The sequence below is a fragment of the Oncorhynchus tshawytscha genome, linkage group LG18 (genome assembly GCF_018296145.1).
Source record: "Oncorhynchus tshawytscha isolate Ot180627B linkage group LG18, Otsh_v2.0, whole genome shotgun sequence".
In the NCBI taxonomy this organism is placed as follows: domain Eukaryota; kingdom Metazoa; phylum Chordata; class Actinopteri; order Salmoniformes; family Salmonidae; genus Oncorhynchus; species Oncorhynchus tshawytscha.
Window position 1 is genome coordinate 20,067,324 of NC_056446.1, and position 19,498 is coordinate 20,086,821.

General features: G+C 41.3%; 1 protein-coding gene across 4 annotated transcripts in view; it reads right to left on the reverse strand.

The window, feature by feature from the left end:
• Window positions 1-316: 316 nt before the first annotated feature.
• Window positions 317-19,498, reverse strand: part of LOC112217646 (CD2-associated protein) — a 91,013-nt gene continuing 71,831 nt past the window's right edge. For all 4 annotated transcript variants that reach the window (XM_024378077.2, XM_024378075.2, XM_024378076.2 and 1 more), the window contains 7 exons: window positions 15,238-15,382; window positions 14,660-14,769; window positions 10,957-11,069; window positions 10,434-10,517; window positions 5,369-5,628; window positions 4,927-4,990; window positions 317-2,819 (listed from right to left, as the gene is read on the reverse strand). In XM_024378077.2, the coding sequence (XP_024233845.1) occupies window positions 2,778-2,819; window positions 4,927-4,990; window positions 5,369-5,628; window positions 10,434-10,517; window positions 10,957-11,069; window positions 14,660-14,769; window positions 15,238-15,382 (818 nt within the window). In that variant the 3' untranslated portion in view covers window positions 317-2,777. The remainder of the gene's footprint in view (window positions 2,820-4,926; window positions 4,991-5,368; window positions 5,629-10,433; window positions 10,518-10,956; window positions 11,070-14,659; window positions 14,770-15,237; window positions 15,383-19,498) is intronic.

The window sequence follows — 19,498 nt, forward strand, 5'->3', positions numbered from 1 at the left end:
CTTTTCGAATGCACTGTATAAAGTCAGCTCTGATTCATCCTAGACAGGAGAGCTACTATAGGTTTCCAAGATAGACTCCCTTGCTCTAATAGCATGTGGACCTATCAATTCAGCTCTGTGTCAATATTCTCTGCTGCTTCCATTTACTGATGAATAAACATGTCCTCTGGCTTTACCAAGCCATGAAAAGGACTCCCCGTGAGGGTGTGCTGTACCTATGTCTAGTGATGAGGAAAGACGAGATCAAGCTCAACCAGTGGACAAAAATCACATAACACAATAACAAATGATTATAAAATAACCTGGTACTCATGAGTGTAAATAAAGATATTTATTCATTTCGGAAAAAAATCTAATTTCATGCAATTTCACAGCACATGTAAACAAGATCACTTGAAGATGTTAAATGTGCACATATTTCCTATTTTCTTTGCATCAAATAATGGAATGTACAGTAATTAAGCCAAATAACCGTTACATGGATAGCCTTTTCTTTATATATACACATACTGTATATACCTTTGCATGATTATCTCTTTAGTCAACCTCAACTTAGAATGTAGCCATGCGAAACATGGGGGGATGGAAACGAGACATTACAGATTCTTATTGCTTTAGGGATCAGCATGTCAACAAGGCCAAACACACTTACAAACCTAAAATCCAACCTCAGACACACACACACACACACACAGGCTCTCAGGCTTCCTTATGCATATACACATGGACACACACAGCCCGTGATCAGGACTGCGTTCTTTTAAAGGATAAGATAAGCCTGAGGATAGTACACAGCTTGGTGTACTCTTGTGAAGGACAACATATTTCCTGGATAAGACATTTTGTGAGATCAGTATATATATATATATATCAAAACTTTGAAATAACACATATGGAATCATGTAGTAACCAAAAGTATTAAACAAATCAAAATATATTTTAGACTCCTCAAAGTAAAGGCAAGGGGTGACAACTTTGCAGAATCTAAAATCTATTTTGATTTGTTTAATACTTTTGGTTACTACATGATTCCATATGTGGTATTTCATTGTTTTGATGTCTTCACTATTATTCTACAATATAGCAAAAATAAAGAAAAACCCTGGAATGAGTAGGTGTGTCCAAACTTTTGACTGGTACTATATACTTAAAATGTAAAGCAATAATTCACTTGCTAAAATATAATATGCAGAAGGATGCATACAGAAGGCCATCCATAGTGTTTCGGAGGATCTGGAGTCGAGGCAAACATCCTTCTGATCATCATGGTTAAGTAACACGTTAAGAATCATCAAATTGCTGCATAAAATAGATGCAACCGATGCTTTTTTATCAAAGGCGATTTCTTTCATGATTTGTCTGAGCGGTACACAGAATGCATACCATCAAAAACACCTTGTGTGAACTCCTTCTAGCAGTTCACCCTGCTCACGCTAATGTTGGGTCCATCTTTAAGGCTTTCAACTTAAACTCTAGCAGGGTCTCGGAGTCCTCCAATACCATTCGACAGTCACAACGGATGGTTCACTGACAAACAGTGGTGTTGGCGGTGCATAAGTAAGGTGCAGAGCTTAACCATTCTGTATGAAGTAGATCTCTTCCCTAATGCCTTTCCATTCAGCCTCTCACTTACAGTACTGAGAAATGGCAGAGATACTGTGTACTGTCCAGTTAACCTCCACGCTCCATGTTTGTACTTGGTCAAAGCATAAAGACATGTGACACATTCAGAACAACGTGGAAACAGACACACAAACGGTCACTGCTATACAGGACTTCAGGTCTCATCTGGGAGGATGGAAAGAGATTGCTCACTCTTTAAAAGTACACATGGCTTTCCTTTACAGAGAAAGAGTAGGAGAGAGCTGCATATGGTTCATAAAAGAGGGGTCAGAGCATTTGGCGAACAGGAGAACAACAATCAATGAGTAAGCCACAATCTTTACAGTGGCATGAAATAAAATGGAGTTTTAGCCCGTAAATCACTGGTGCTCTTTTCAAGTATGGCTATTATTGGCTGTATTTGATGGTACTAAATATAGGATTTATATTATACACCTGTACAATGACTCTAATTGCTCTTTCTGGGAGAACCTTCTCACATAAATTGTACAAGAAAAAAACGGCCCTCTGTGTAAGCACATCGTCAGTAGACTTAAAAAAATATATCATGCAGCAAGCCTAAACCTTTTGATAAATGTAAGCTACAAATATTAACACCAAGATTTTTTTAACAGGCACAATAGTGATACCCTGGATAGGAATGTTAGGAAAAAAGAAAAGAAAATCTCCCTAATGCCAAAGCAATGGAGTACAACACCGCCATAGCAACAGACAAATCACAATATCATTCATTATGATCTAAAGATGCTAAAATGGATACTTAAAATCAACTACTTGGAAGTCGTAAAAAATAAGAAAACAAACGCCAATAAAAACTATCGCTTCATACAGAATCAGTAGTAGTATTGAGAGCAATCCTCACACATTCCCATAGAGAATGCCAGTCCAGCACAGTAGAAAGGCCTCAATCATTTGTGTTGGCAAAACAAAACAGAAACTAGAATGTAACAAAAAAACATATACATCCGTATTTAATTACACCTTTATATAACTAGAAAACCTTCATGTGCAAAAATGTAAATCTTACAAATGTGGAATAGGTTGATATCTAAAAGGATTATAGGAATGCCATCGTCCCCCTCCTGAGTCTCTGCCCAGCGGGGTCAGGGAAAGACAGATAGGTGACTGATGTTCCAGGCTGATTGGGTCAGACTTCACGTCGACTGAACTGTCTTCTTTAATTTCTCTATCTCCATCTGAAAGGCAGGCAGGAACACAAACAGCGTCAGATTTAACACATTTTCTCATGCGAAACCAGCATCAGATACAATTCTGATAACATCGTAGCTAACAGCCTCACATGGAAGTATGCATCAGCTCTTGAATATAATAATGTATTATTTCCACTTGTGATGCAAATGAACCCATCCATAGCATAGCAGGGATTCTTCTGTCATTGTAATCATTGGGTGGGCTGTGTAAGTGTTTTTATTTTTGGTCGCCTAAGTGCAAACAGTGTAATTATTATTTAAAAAATATATGTCATTTCCAGGATGTAAAAAACGCTTTAAGTGTAGAAAAAAATAAAATGGACCTATATCTTTAAAAAAATAATATCATCTTTGAGAACAAACAATGACCAAAGTAAAAGCTAGACAGTCCGGAAGAACTTAAAATTCTAAAAACAAATTTAGCAGAATTGATTTTGGTATTGTGTTTGAGTATAAAAAACACAGCATTAGTAATGGCAAAATGCATAGAATTGCAGGAAACTAGTTTTAAAACTACAATGCGTTCTCTTAGCGCCATGGCAGAATATGTAGTCATAGGAAATTAGCTTTAATACTTCAACATTTTCTCTCAGCTGCATGGCATAGAATTGCAGGATATTCGCTTTAAAACGGCTGCACAGAGCTATGATCAATGACAGGAATAATAGAGTTCAATCATGAGTCACCACTAGGGTTGCAAAGCAAGAGTATATTACTGGAAACTTTCAAATTTTGCTAGTAAACTAGCAGAATTTTGGTAACTTTCAAGGAATATATGGAATGATCACATGACATCTAGAGGCTTTTTTGGGTACTTCAGATTATCACAGGTGTCTAATCATCTTTGACCCTCTGTGTGGCCTTATCACATGTAAAATATATGAACAATTTTAAAATGTAAAAATAGAATGACAAATCTGTAAAATATTATCCTAAACAAACTGTGAATACCATTGGTGTTTAGTATGAGGGTTTCAACATGACATATCCTTAAAAAAATAAAAATAAAATCACACTTATTTATTTGACTGTCAATATGTTTTTGTTGTAAATGTTTTGGGGACAAACTGGTGGCAGTTGTGAAAAAATAGTTCGAAGAGTTGCCGAGCTAAATTGGAAGAGTTGCCGAGCTAAATTGGAAGAGTTGCCGAGCTAAATTGGAAGAGTTGCCGAGCTATTTGAAAATAATGCCACTGTTTTCTCTTGAACCATATGGTCTAGCCACTCGAAACCCAATATGGACACTGATATTTAAAAAAATGTAATACTATATATATGAATACATGTAAAAGTTATGCAAGTATAAATTATCAAAATTACAGGAGATTCCAGTAACTCTGCAATCCTAGTCACCACAACCAATCATTACTGTGAGGCTGTGGCACACTGACTCAGCATGCCTTCTAATTAATAATTTCATGCTGACCGTCATTTGAATACTAATAGGCAGGTTGACTGAAGATGGCAGAAATTTGCAACGATATGAACATCTCTTGCATTCAGAGAAAAGCTCTCACTCAGACGTAAATGGAATACAAAGATAAGAGAGAGAGAGAGAGCGAAATAAACAAAGGGAAAGAGGGAGAACAGGAAAGAGATTGGGGAGGAAAAAAATCAATAAGACAAAAATTAAGGAAGAAAGCTATGGATTATTTCTGAATGAATGCAGACAGATACTTTAGTTCTCAGTCTTAAATAAGACCTCTGCAGTGCTTCTGTAAATCAACACGTGGACGCAGCAACAGGGGGTTGAGGTAGGAGGAGGGGAGGGCAGAGAATCTTTAGCGGGGTGGATGTGTGTATGCTTGGGGCCCAGAAGGGGGTCTACACAGGCCTGCCTCCCTTCACTGCTCCTGGGGAAAAGGATGGACAAAGTTGTGGTAGGCTGGGTCTCTCCCTGGGTAGTGCCAAGTAGGGCCATAAAGCATCCCGCAGTGTGTGTGCGTGTGTACTCGGCATGGGTGTGTTCAATAGTACTGTGTGTTCATACCTCTCACTCTCTCCAGCCCATCTCTCACCATCTGACTGGACCCGTCAGGCTAACACACTGTGACAAGCTGTGATGTAAAGATGGACATGGTGATCAATTTACCTGCAGGGCCACTCGTTTCAACTTCTCCTCATCCAGCTCGCTTCTTAGCTCTGCCATCTCTCTCCTGCAAAGCAATGCCAAGACGTTCACATCAGTGCTTGCCTGGCTAGCATCTGCTCAACGATAAGATCACATCACCATCAGCTCTGGCCGACCAGGCTTCACTCAAGTTCTAACAGTGACTCGTCTATACTTCCCTAGAAACAAGCCATAGGGCACTATATAAAATATTATTCTGAAAAAGGTACACAAAGAAAAATTGTTGACTGATATTTTTTGCTAGCTTTGATAATGATGAAGCTAAAGGATCTTAACAATGCAACATTTGCTTGGAAAAAAGGGCTTGACTGCAAAAACGACGCACTATCCCTTTAAAGTCAGAGTTTGAGCGCAATACGTAGGAACTGAACAACATCATCTAAGGAAAGTGGTAGTTAGTTACATTTGCTGCGTCTTGAGGAGCTCCACAGACAGCAGCAGTTCTTTCATCTGGGATTGGAGGTCCTCCAGCTCAGACCTCTGCTCCTCTGGCTCTGCCCTGGGCTTGGGCTCTGTGCTGGGGCCTGGGCTGTGGCTTCGGCTGAAGCTAGTGCTGGGGCTTCTGCAGCCAGGGAACGACACCAGGTAGGCTTTTGACCCCTCCGACAGGGATGGGCTGGGCTTAAGGACAGGAGACTGGGAGTGTGAGCTGTGCATGGAAGGCTGTGGACACCAGACACATACTGTTAGCTGGACAGGGGGATCCTAAATATTCTTGCCCTGGCTGTGACACTCCTTTAAGCTTTCTGAATGATTTTGACTAATTAAAAGTCTGTTTCTTTGCTCAAAATGAATCAAGTCAATGTTTCTGGTCATAACATACATTAGTCTTTAGCCACGAGACATCACTGCATAGGAGGGAGCTACAGTAGCCATTTTAATCACGCTGTTGTTGAGCATTATTGTACCTACCGAAGCTGCGGAACATTTAGATTGAACACAATTGATTCCATGTGTTTCCTTCTGAAGTTATGTCAGGGGTGCTTTAATACTGTGATCTTCAACCTCCATCATGGTTTTCATTTATTTATTTTTGTCAGAGGGTCAACATCTTTAATTCAACCTATAGGAGTTCTGAGCCCACAGTAATGGGGCTTGATGTGCAGGGATTATTCACTCGATTATTCACTCGAGTGGTACTGATAAACGACGGGTCTGGTGGGTCCTTTGAAAGGGCCTCCAGTGGGGCTGGTCTCCTCACACAGACCATCACAAGGGCTCTTATTGCTCCCAAATCATGATATCTCCACTGTGAAGTTTCCCCACAACCTCCAGCCCATGGTCTGTCAGCCAATAATACAAGGTGTGCCTTAATGTGGACGATAAGATGGGACGTGAAGCACAGACAAAATCTCTCATCTCCTCAATGCAATTATAGTGAAAGCCGCATGCTAACTGGAAGGTGACAATTAGCCGCCTGTGTTTAATGGGTTGGTGTGAGTCTGGGAATAACAGGATGAAGACAGCATGCCTTCACTATAGAGAGCTCTGGGGATTTGTACGGTCTGTAGAGAAAGGAGAGGTTCAAGAATGACCATTCTAATGGCATGGTTGTTAGCATGGAGGTGGAGGGCGTTGTACTCCCCTCAGTCTCCCGCTGAGCATCTGGGGAAACACTAACAAGACAAACACCACGTGGATGGAAACGAAGTCTTCATTAGAAAAGTGAGGATGCGCTTCATCTCGCATCTGCAGGACAACTAGCTAAGTTATTAACAGAGTGTCCCAGTGTGACTGTAGCCTAGCCTCCTGTGCTAATGAGAACCACCTGCCTTACACTGGACCTGAGTGTGTGTGTAGGAATGCAAGAGAATGATTTAGTGAATGTGTGCGAATATCTGCGTTAGTGCATTTGACTCAAATCAAGTGTTATTTTTCACATGCGCCAAATACAACGGGTGAAAACCAAAAATTCAATAAATGGCGCTATATACAGTACCAGATAAATGTGTTTGAGGTACACTATATATACAAAAGTACGAGGACACCCCTTTAAATTAGTTGATTCAGCTATTTCAGTCACACCTGTTGCTGACAGGTGTATAAATCAAGCATGCAATCTCCATTAGAAAACACTGGCAGTAGAATGCCCTTACTGAAGAGCTCAGTGACATTCAACATGGCACCATTATAGGATGCCTTTTCAACAAGTCAGTTCATCAAATTTCTGCCCTGCTAGAGCTTCCCCGGTCAACTGTAAGTGGGGTTAGTGTGAAGTGGGAACGTCTAGGAGCAACAACGGCTCAGCCGCGAAGTGGTAGGCAACACAAGTTCACAGAATGGGACCGCCATGTGGTAAAGCGCATAGCGCGTAAAAATCTTCTGTCCTCTGTTGCAACACTCACTACCGAGTTCCAAACTGCCTCTGGAAGCGAAGTCAGCATAAGAACTGTTTGTCGGGAGCTTCATGAAATGGGTTTCCATGGCCGAGTAGCCGCATACAAGCCTATGATCAGCATGTGCAATGCAAAGCGTTGGCTGGAGTGGTGTAAATCTCACCGCCACTGGACTCTGGAACACAGGAAATGTGTTCTCTGGAGTGATTAATCATGCTTCACCATCTGCCAGTCCAATGGACGAATCTGGGTTTGGCGGATGCCAGGAGAACGCTACCTGCGAGAATACATAGTGCCAACTGTAAAGTTTGTTGGAGGAGGAATAATGGTCTGGGGTCGTTTTTCATGGTTTGGGCTAGGCCCCTTAGTTCCAGTGAAAGAAAATCTTAACGCTACAGCATACAATGACATTCTAGACAACTCAGTGCTTCCAACTTTGTGGCAACAGTTTGGGGAAGGCCCTTTTCTGTTTCAGCATTAATTTTTATTTATTTAACCTTTACTTAACTAGGCAGGTCCGTTAAGAACACATTGTTATTTACAATGACGATGTAGTGTACATGACAACGCCCCCCCCCGTGCACAAAGCGAGGTCCATACAGAAATGGTTTGTCGAGATCGGTGTGGAAGAACTGGCCTGCACAGAGCCCTGACCTCAACCCCATCAAACACTGTTGGGATGAATTGGAACGCCGACTGAGAGCCAGGCCTAATTGCACATCATCAGTGCCCGACCTCACTAACGCTTGTGGCTGAATCGAAGCAAGACCCCGCAGAAATGTTCCTACATCTATTGGAAAGCCTTCCCAGAAGAGTGGAGGCTGTTATAGCAACAAAGGGGGGGGGGGGACCAACTCCATTTTAATGCCCATGATTTTGGAACGAGATGTTAACCGTGCAGGTGTCCACATACATTCATATGTATGTACATACATTCATATGTACATGAAGGCAGGCTAAAGTGTACAGTGTAAAAGTGAGTGTAATGTGTGTGTTTGTGTTGCGTCGGTATGCGTGTTTGTAGTGTATGTATGTTGGTTTTGTGTGGGAGTGTCAATGTAGTGTGAGAGTGAGTGATTTTATGGTGTGTATATATAGTCTAGTGCAGTGGTCGCCGAGGCATTCCACCAAGGCATTACTCGTATTTTGTGATTCTTGCGGTAGGTGCACTTGATTCAGCAGCCCTAGTGCCGGGAAGCCAAAATGTTCCCATTTTGAGTCATTTCATGTGTCTGAAGGTAGAACCCCGCCTACACGGCAGGCCCAGAGAGCAAATCAAGTTCACCTAAAGGCCAACCGCTGACCAATCAGATAGCTCAGATCATCGTGTCTGCACAGTTTCCTTGAGCCATAGATGTAAAAAGAAGCATCTAGCGCACAGCAAAGTTAATACTGTGATATGTCCAAACTTTTAAAACCATGACTAGAGAGAGACTCAACGAATACAACAAAGCGCTGCAGTTTTTATGAGTAAGTTAATGTTGAAGTTATTCAGCACTGTCAACACCTTGTTCAACACATTTATATTGTATAAGCATTAAAATGCGCGTTCTCCCTACCTCCACTCACACTACAACCAGCACTGCAGCTGCAATGAATGAGTATAGCAGTGTTTCGATAAGCTTGTGTTGTTATTATTAGCAGCTTGTCTCTTTTTTTATATAGAGTAATATTAAACTTCATCTGGACATCGGATTAATAACATGAATTGGTGCATGAGGCAGAAATAACGGAATGTGACTTGAGTTTCACCATCAGCTGAAGGACTGTCCCCCACTTTTCTCACCGCTGCCCTCTCCCTCCCCTCAGACTGACCATCAGATGTAGGACATCAGTCCAGTAAAATAAAAAAGCTAATTATGCTCACTCAGCTGTGTTTTACAAGTAATACAACACATGATCTATTACTAGTATGATCATACCAATTAAAAAAATAGTTTTTATTTCAAAATGGTCTGAGAAGAACATTGGCAGGGCAATTCAACATAGCCAATATGCAGTGATAATGTATTAGCCATATAGCCTACTACAAAACCTAATTTCTAAGTAAGTGTTTTTAGTAGGTTAATGTTGAATAGGCTTAGTTTTTTGAAGTCATGTTTAAAAAAAATCTGAGCGGTATATCTCGAAATGCATTTTGACTCAAAAAGATCTTGATTTTAAAAAGGTTGGTGACCACTGGTCTAGTGAGTGTGCGTAGAGTCAGTGCAGGTAGTTCAGGTTATTATGGCTATTTAGCGATAATATAGCATGGATGGATGGAGTCTTTGGCAGATTTTCGGGCCTTCTTCCGACACCGTCTTATATAGAGATCCTGGATGGCAGTGAACATGGCCCCAGTGACGTACTGGGCTGTCGGCACCACCCTCTGTAGGGCTTTGCGGTCAAGGTCGGTGCATTTGGCATACCAAGCGGTGATGCAGCCAGTCGAGATGCTCTCGATGGTGCGGTTGTAGAACACTGAGGATCTGATGGCCTATGCTAAATCTTTTCAGCCTACTGAGGGGGAAAGAGGCCGATACCATGCCCTCTTCATGACTACACGGGTGTGTATGGACCATGTTAAGTCCTTAGTGATGTGGACGCCACAACACTGTTGTGTGTACGCCAGGCTTGCGACTGTGCTGTACTGGAGGGATCAGGGTTCATCAAGATAAGAGGACAATTTAGACATATTAGTGAGAGATTACTCAGAGGCACTGAGAGAGGTCTCCAAGACGTATCTATGACTTAACTAAAAACCACCAGATGGTTGCAGGCCATTTTTCATGGGATGTATTAGTTCATTTCTATATGAAATGTATAGTCAAACCTTAGACATATGTAGTCTATATAGTCAAACCTTCTATATAGTCAAACCTTAGACATATGCTTTGCTGTTCTTCTTTTGGGGTGCTGTGTCATCTGTATGAATTCTCCACTGAGGGAAAACATTGGCTGAAATGACTAACTTGCAGCAATAGGATGCATTTGGGACGAATGACAAGTGTCTGAACTGAGATAGATCTAATGTACATTGATCCATACATAGAAAATAGTTGTTTTGGAATGGTTCTTGGTGTACCAAACATACAAGTTCAATACAGGACAGACACTGACCAATACGATCAGACACGTCAATGTCATCGTTACCTTTCTTGTGTCTATCAACTTTGGTTTGGGTGCTTCCTCCTCGTCCAACTTTAAGGTTTTCTCCACGCTGATGTTCTTGTTTGGCTGAGAAGACAGAAAACAAATCACAACAGGTCTGCTCAGTTTATGACACACCTTGCCAGACACTGACTGAAACACTCTGGCTTGTCATGTTCCCCCGTTTCTGATGGAGAGCTTTCATATTACTCTTCAGGGAACTCAGTCAATCAAAGACAAATCGGAACGACCCGACAAGTCTCCTCTCAGCCCTTCAAGTAAGTCAAATGTCTTTTCAATTGGGCGTTTACTACCCTGTTCCTATCTCACCCCAATCCATCATGAGGTGCAGATAAGGAATATGGTGATGTACATTTAATGTACAGAGAGGGCCTGCATGTGGAAATTCTGAGAGGAATTTGAAGTCTCAATGTAATGTATGGAGCAAGATGAACACATGGCGTGTGGGTGTGCAGAGTTGTGTGTTCTCCATAGCATGTTGATATTTCACGGTGTGTGTACTCACAGAGTGGCCTCCTCCAAACTGAGCGGGCAGCCTCCTGCCTGGCATCTTTGGCCTGTTAGCGGTGGGGTGAAACAGCTTCTCAGAGGTAGACGACAGATCAAAGCTCATCAGTTCTTCACAGAGGAAGAGAAAAAAAGATAACATTTTGGATAACCATTTTTTAAAGGAAAACGATTTTACACATTTTGTCATTGATTATAGGTCATATTTCATAGAAATATGGAAACACTGGACAGTTACTTTAAGACGGTCTTGAGAATTGTATACTTTGAAACATTGCCACACAGTATGACACCATCTTCAATCACTATAACACAAAGCCATCACTACAATCTAGGTAAGCACTATATAGCCCTATTTAAAGACTATAGACAGGATCTTAAGTAAGATTGCAGAACTCCCAGAGGAGTGAAGATAGAGGTAAAGGAGAATGAGGAGTGTGTTTCCGTGTTTGTCTTCATGCCCTGAGCCCATGGGGCTGATGACCTCTGGAGCTGAGAGCCATCATGGTTTTAGCAGCTATTTTGTCGCTTTTAGCGGTATGGCTCACAGACACGACTCCCTATCCTCCACACTGTCATTATTAGGCAGTGGGCCATAGCAAGCTATCTGTATTCGTTTTTTGGATGATTCATCTCTGTCGAGGGAAGAGCTGTTTTTTACGTAGTGTATATTTACATATTCTGAAAACATTTCCTTTTGTTGGCAATGCCAATTTGAGCTATTTTTTTCAAAACGTTTGTTCTCTAGCTGGACAGGCAAATGCTGCTGAGTACTAAACTATAAACCAATCAAAACTTTGTACTGCAAGGTACTCTATACACTCTGGCCAGTTTATTAGGTACACCACCCGTTTCACAAAAATGGTTAACCCCTATAGACAGTGAGTCACGTGGCTGTGGCTAGCTATATGAAGCAGGCAAGACAGGCATCAAGGCATTCAGTTACTGTTCAATTGAACATTAGAATGGGCAAAACGAGTGACCTAACGACCGACGACCGACGTTCAGCGTGGTATGCTCGTAGATGCTAAGCGTGCCAGTTGAGTATCTCAGAAATGGCCAGTTTCTTGAGCTTTTCACGCACGACAGTGTCTATTGTTTACAGAGAATGGTGCGCCAAACAAAAAACATCCAGTCAGCGGAGGTCCTGTGGGCGAAAACAGTTTGATGAGAAGTCGAAGGAGAATGGCAAGAATTTGGCCACAAACAGGCAAATAACGGTGTGCAGAATAGCATCTCGGAAAGCACAACTCGTCGGTCCTTGTCACGAGTGGGCTATTGCAGCAGACAACCACACCGGGTTCCACTCCTATCAGGTAAAAACAAGAAGAAGTTGGTCCAGTGGGCACATGATCAACAACACTGGACAATTGAGGAGTGGAAAAACGTTGCCAGATTCATTGTTCTCGGCATCGGCCCCCCACCTACATTCTGAGAACTCACCTCACCTAAACTCCCTCGTCTTCACCTGTCCTCACCTTTCTGTCTCTCTCCATCCTTTACTCTCTTCCTAAAAGCTCTTCTCTTAATGTTTTTCCTATTTGTGATTGTCCATGGCGTGAAACGAGAGGATGTAAACAGAAGCAACCTCCCCTTTCCGTCTATCCTCTGTCCTCCTTTATCCCTCTGAACTCAGGACACAAGCTGAAAAAAGATATTTCCACGGGTTTAGAGGATTAAATCAACACATTAGCAACAACAACTCTAAAATATATATATATTTTTAAAGTAATTATGTATTTAATGGGCAAAGCTGTCCACATACCTAAGAGCATTTGGTAATGTGTCAAAGTACACCTGAATTGCTTTAAAAAGGAAGCAGTGACTGACATTAAACCCATGCGTTTCAGAGTTTAAATATGTCTCCATTTTCATCTGTGATAGAGAATCATTGTCAATCTACCGATATGCTTCAAAAGGGCAAACAAATCACAAAATACGCATAATGTTAGCAAAACTAAGTCCTTAATGAACACAAAAAGCATATTGCACCTTTTAAAAGTTGGAAGCCAACATTTTAAATAATGTCCAAATAAGAATAACCCAAATGAAAACCCGAATTATGAATAAGGGTTTTGAGGTCATTGCCCTCCCTTTAGGTCAGTGTTTTCTGCTCTTGGAGCCATTACTCCAACATCCTGTTGCAGAAGGAGGAGCAATCCCCAGTAGCTACTAGTACTCCACTTTAAAATTAATTAAGCACTTTGAACTATTTTGAGTAAAAAAATAAAAAATAAATTCAAAAAAGAAGTTACTCCAGACAACCAATACTGTTATTTTTTAAAACCATAAAAAAACAAAACTTGGACATCATTGTACATCTTTGCATGCGCGATAGAACAGCATAGTGTATACTGCAATGTTTTTATCCCCACCATGCTGGATGCTCCTCTCCTCAGTTTCATCAACAAAACAAAAATAATAACAAACGTGCTGGGGCGAACAGTGGCGCCCTTTCACCTTATACAGATTACAGCTTTTAAAAGGAGCTGTTTTTTACAACCAAATCTCCATTTTTATATAGAAGGTTGCAGACACCTTTTGTGATGTCACATCTTTTTAATTAAGAAACTTACTCCATACAGCAAATCACATCATCAAATCAAATCACATCGTCATTCTTATTGTGTAGTATGGGGGCCTTGAAAAAACGTCCTTTTAGAAACAGCCAAGCTCTCAGTATAGTGATGCAGGTCTTTAGATGTTGTACAGTAAACACAAAATTGTGTAATTCCGAATTTTAAACGCAATGTTATATTCCCTTTTGGGTGAATCGAGCGGTTCCATTTTCAATGTAGCCTGCCGCTACAGGTAACTGCCAAAATAAAGGAAATGCAAACATAGTGTCTTAATAGGGCATTGGGCCACCACGAGCAACCAGAACTGCATCAATGCACCGTGGCATAGATTCTACAAGTGTCTGGAACTTCCTGTGTGGAAACACCCCATGCTTTCAATTGCAGTTGTCACGATACCATACAATACCTGATTTTCCTTGGCAAAAAGGCAAAACAGGCTAAACTCTTTGGTCCTTTAAAAAAAAACTTACTGTTTGTAAAATATAGTGTGCTGTAGCTTGGAAAAGAAACGTATGATTCTGGGTGACAACATAAAGCTGTTTGTTTCCAACAATAGGACTGTTTTCCTCAGGAAATTTAGTCCACTTCATGTTTTTTTTGTTTTCCATTATACTGGTATCGTGGCAACCACATGTAACCATGCCAGCCCAGGAACTCCACATCTGGCTTCTTTACCTGTGGGATCGTCTGATACCAGCCACCCGGACAGCTGATTAAACCAAGGAGTATTTCTGTATGTAATAAAGCCCTTTTGTGGGGAAAAACTCCTTCTGATTGGCTGGGCCTGGCTCCCCAGTGGGTGGGCCTGTGCCCTCCAAGGCCCACCCAGGGTTGCACCCCTGCCCAGTCATGTAAAATCCATAGATTAGGGCCTACTTCATTTATTTAAAATTGACTGATTTCCTTATATGAAATGTAACTCAGTAAAATTGTTGAAATGGTTGCATGTTGCAATTATATTTTTGTTCAGTATAATAATGTTATCATGGAGCTTTAGAATTGTGGAAGTGAAGTGTATATGTTCGGGACCCCAAATGAACGTTTCACTGCATGTCTTGTTCAAGGTCTTAATGCTCAGAATGTCCTCAAAATAAAAGTTCACTTCAGCAGAGCCATACATACCCATGTCAAGGGCTTTGTCCCCCCAGTCACCGGACAGCGTTTTTGATTTAGTGGGTAATGTTGGCTCAATGTCAGACTTTGGTCGCGTGGAAGGCACCTCTCCATTGTGCCTGTATATGGGGGAAACCAACATCAGTAACAGTAGTACCATTAGTAATTGTTGTAAACAGTAGTGGCAGTGGTACAGTGAGACCATTTTATTTGCATATGTGCCTGATATTTTGCTATGCGACCTGGAATCTTTATTTAGGAGCACTAGTGCACCTAGAAAAATGTAGGATTCTGGCTTTATTACCTGTAGATTTAGAAAATAGCATATTTCAGAAGGAATAAAATGTCTAAAGGCATGACAAACAGAGAAACTAAATACATTGGTTTGTTAGTGTTTACATTAGTTTATTAACATTATTATGCAACATAGCGGCATGAGTCAGACTAGGCAATGTTGTCCTTCCTCAATGTGCAGTGTATATACCCAATATGTGACCCTAGACGGCTCACACACCGGCCGAATGGATGTTTGAACGGAGGGAGAGATGGTAGAAAAGAAAGACGGGCAGAAGTACGGGGAAACTTACTTGGACCCTGGGGAGGGTGCGAGAGGCTTGTCTGGTCGTTTTGGAGGGAGGCTGGCTGGTCTTCCCTTGCTTGGCGGGGGTACGGGTTTCTTGGGGGGGACCAGAGGGGCAGTAGGCTTTAACACTTTGTGATCTGTCTTGTCACCTTGAGAGAGCGAGAGAGAGAGAGAGAGAGATTGATTTTGAATCAGCATGATCATTGTGATCAAATATTTCTTATAGTTTTATGGCACAAAGCCAGAAAGGTTGATGGTTGTTTTAGGTGCCTTCATTTTTCATTCTCAGCAGCCAGGACATGTTAGCATCTGTCCCAAGGCATACTCCACAATAGCAGTAAAGTAGCCAACCCTTAATCTCATTAGGGAAATTCTTCATTCTTCAAAGAGAAATAAACAAACAATCCTGTGAAACGTGTCATATGCATTGAGGCCGATTAGATAGGCCAACCAAGAAAAAGTGTACTTCTTTGATTTGAAAGGGGGAAAAAAATAGCCATATATTTCTACTAGCTCTAGAGAGACAAGGGTCCCGGTGGCCCTGAGGTCATCATTGGAAAGGGGGGAACGCCACGGCAAAGGAAAGTTTTTAAGCCACCCTGAGGACTGCTAGTGACATCACTTCTGTAAAGTGACCGGACACGGCAAGTTATTTTTTTCTACTTTTGTGAGACCCAAATTGGTAGATACAGTCTTGTCCCATTGCTGCAACTCCCCTTCGGGCTCGTGAGAGGCGAAGGTCAAGAGCCATGCGTCCTCCAAAACACGACCCTGGCAAGCCACACTGCTTCTTGACACAATGACCTCAACGCAGAAGCCAACCACACCAATATGTCGGAGGAAACACCGTCCAGCTGGCGAATGAAAACAGCTTCCCGGCTGCCACAAGGAGTCGTTGGACAAGGAAATCACGACCGGCCAAACCCTCCCCCAAGGACACAACTGCGCGCGTCCTTATCCAATTCAGAGGTTGGAAGAACTGTCCACATTTACTTTTCGTCAGCCAACAAAATAAGTAGGCCTAACAAACAGCAAAAGTACTAGCCTATGTCAATCTACTATCCTGCATAGAACCAAATATTCTAAACATTGTCTGGGACAATTGTGGGATGCAATAGGTCCCAAATTAATACAACCACTTGCATTAAAAAAAATATATTCAAAAGCAAATAAGGCTGACGCAACAGATCAGAACATTTAGCTTAAATGCTTGATAAACTATTAGCCTATTTCTTAACATTGTAAGCGCAGCAAATAAATTTAATGTTCCAAAATGCAATCAATTAGTGGCAAAACATCATTCTCAAAAATGACTGCAAGTGCAAAGCTTTTATTATAAAAAGGTACATTTTAATGGTGAAAATGATCTTCCCCAAACTTGAAACTCACGTGCCGCGCATGTATGCTAGTTAGGCTCTATACCCGTTGTAAAGCAGATTAATGTGCTTAATTGTAAGAAGTTTTGGCCACTTTAGTTGTGAAACAATTCTTATAAAAAAATATAGGCCTATGGGCTAAGCTAAATGAGGTGTGCGACTATGATTTGAAAAAGTCTGAAAAAAAAAGAAGAAAAAAGGCATGTGCCGTTTCTTGTCTTACTGCACACAAGCTGGACATCATTCACAAGTGATACGCTAAGTCACCCATCAGACTGTTCTTGATTTAATCGCGTCTTTACAAATACTAAATAATGTGTGCATTTTTAGAATGGAACATTGTCATGCACATGTCTCGAAACATGGGCAGGGGGAAAAAAATACATGTCATCTATGCATTTAAATACCTAATAGAGGACACTTTTCACATAGTTCATTATCATGCCAGCCAGGTAAGCTGTTGTAAAGAGAACCAATGTGTTTAATATTAGGAAAGTTGAGAAATAAATATATAGTCAGCCTATAGAAGCTGATGGGATCCTCTTTTTAATAGAGAACATCAAAACTCTTGTTCTCTCATGCAATTGCATAGCCTATAGAAATGTTGCGCAACATGAGCTCATGGGCTCTCATTAAGTGTTTGATTAGATTTTCTAAGACATTTGCATTGACGTAAGAGTGATTAGAGGGACAATAGAGTGCTGAGTACCAGGCAGTTAACGAGTTTGGTAGGCTACTAATGACCAGCAGCAGCATCAGAGCTTGGAGAAGCTAGTTACCGAGACTAAACGGTCACGTGGAATTTGACTGTGGTCATGACTCGTGACTGCCAGTGTGGCGGTAATACAGTCACCGTAACAGCCCTACCTGGAGCTACAATATATATATATATATATATATATAAAAACTAAGGGTGCTTTGAGGATAAAACAAAAAGTAAACTTACATACATGAAAGAAACGTATTAATAAAAATATTTAGGCTACATTTAGATTTGAGTCAATTACCAGACACTCTTAAACAAATCTAAATACATATGCCAAAACTGAAAATGATACCTAAAACATAGCCCAAAGTACAGGACATTTACATAAGAGTTAGTTGTATATTACAGTGCGTTCAGAAAGTATTCAGACCTCTTAACTGTTCCACATTTAGTTACATTACAGCCTTATTCTAAAATGGATTAAATAAAACATTTTCCTCAATCTACACACAATACCCCATAGTGACAAAGCGAAAACAAGTCTTTAGAAATGTAGACAAATAGAAATGTTACTTACATAAATATTCAGATACTTTGCTATGAGACTTGAAATTGAACTGCATTCTGTTTCAATTGATCATCCCTGAGATGTTTCTACAACTTGATTGGAGTCTACCTGTGGTAAATTCAATTGATTGAATGTCTATATAAAAAGGTCCCACAGTTGACAGTGAATGTCAGAGCAAAAACCAAGCCATGAGGTCGAAGGAAATGTCCATAGTGCTCCGAGAAAAGGATTGCGTAGAGGCACAGATCGGGGGAAGGGTACATAAACATTTCTGCAACATTGAAGGTTATGAAGAATACAGTGGCCTCCATTTTTAAATGAAAGAAGTTTGGAACCTCCAAGAGTCTTCCTAGAGCTGGCCGCCTGGCCTTGGTCAGGGAGGTGACCAAGAACCAGATGGTCACTCTGACAGAGCTCCAGAGTTCCTCTGTGGAGATGGGAGAACATTCCAGAAGGGTAACCATCTCTACAATACTCCACCAATCAGGTCTTTAAGGTAGGAAGTGGCCAGGAAGACACTCCTCAGTAAAAGACACATGACAGCCAGCTTGGAGTTCGTCAAAAGGCACCAAAAGGACTCTCAAACCACGAGAAACCAGATTCTCTGGTCTGATGAAAACAAGGTCGAACCCTTTGGCCTGAATGACAAGCGTCACATCTGGAGGAACCCTGGCACCATCCCTACAGTGAAGCATGGTGGTGGCAGCATCATGATGTGGGGATGTTTTTCAGAGGCAGGGCCTGGGAGACTAGTCAGGATTGAGGGAAAGAAGAACAGAGCAAAGTACAGAGAGATCCTTGATGAAAACCTGATCCAGAGCGCTCATGATTCACCTTCCAACAGGACAACGACCCTAAGCATACAGCCAAGACAACGCAGGAGTGGCTTCAGGACGAGTCTCAATGTCCTTGAGAGACCTGAAAATAGCTGTGCAGCGATGCTCCCCATCCAACCTAACAGAGCTTGAAAGGTTGTGCATAGACTGGGAGAAACTCCCCAATACAGGTGTGCCAAGCTTGTAGCGTCATACCCAAGAAGACTCTATGCTGTAATCGCCGCCAAAGGTTCTTCAACAAAGTACTGAGTGGATACTTATGTAAATGAGCTATTTCAGTTGTTTTTTGGGGGGTAAAAAAAACAAAAACAATTGAATCCATGTTAGAATAAGGCTGTAACGTAACAAAATGTGGAAAAAGTCAAGGGGTCTAAATACTTTCCGAATGAACTGTATATATTAGGTCATGGTCTTCTGGGCTCACAAAATCCGTCAGAAGAGAGGCCTTTGAGATGTCTTCACCAGATAGATCCACCTCCCTGGCTGTTCCCCCTCAACCAGTGACTCATTAGTGTCAACTAAATCACTGTATTAACAGCACACAAACCCTTTGTCCTACATCCAATCTGACAACTGATAGTAAACAGCACCTTCAGCCATTTTATACAATTGAGTGTTCCACTCTGCATTCTCTCTCTCAATCATAGATTAGGCCACATGGAGTTAATTTATTTGATGAATACCTTGGAAGAATAATTAATTGTAAACGTGACCATCCCAGAGAAGGTTAATTGAGGTCAGGAAGCTGATTACCTACCAAGCTGTTTCCTGTTTGGACC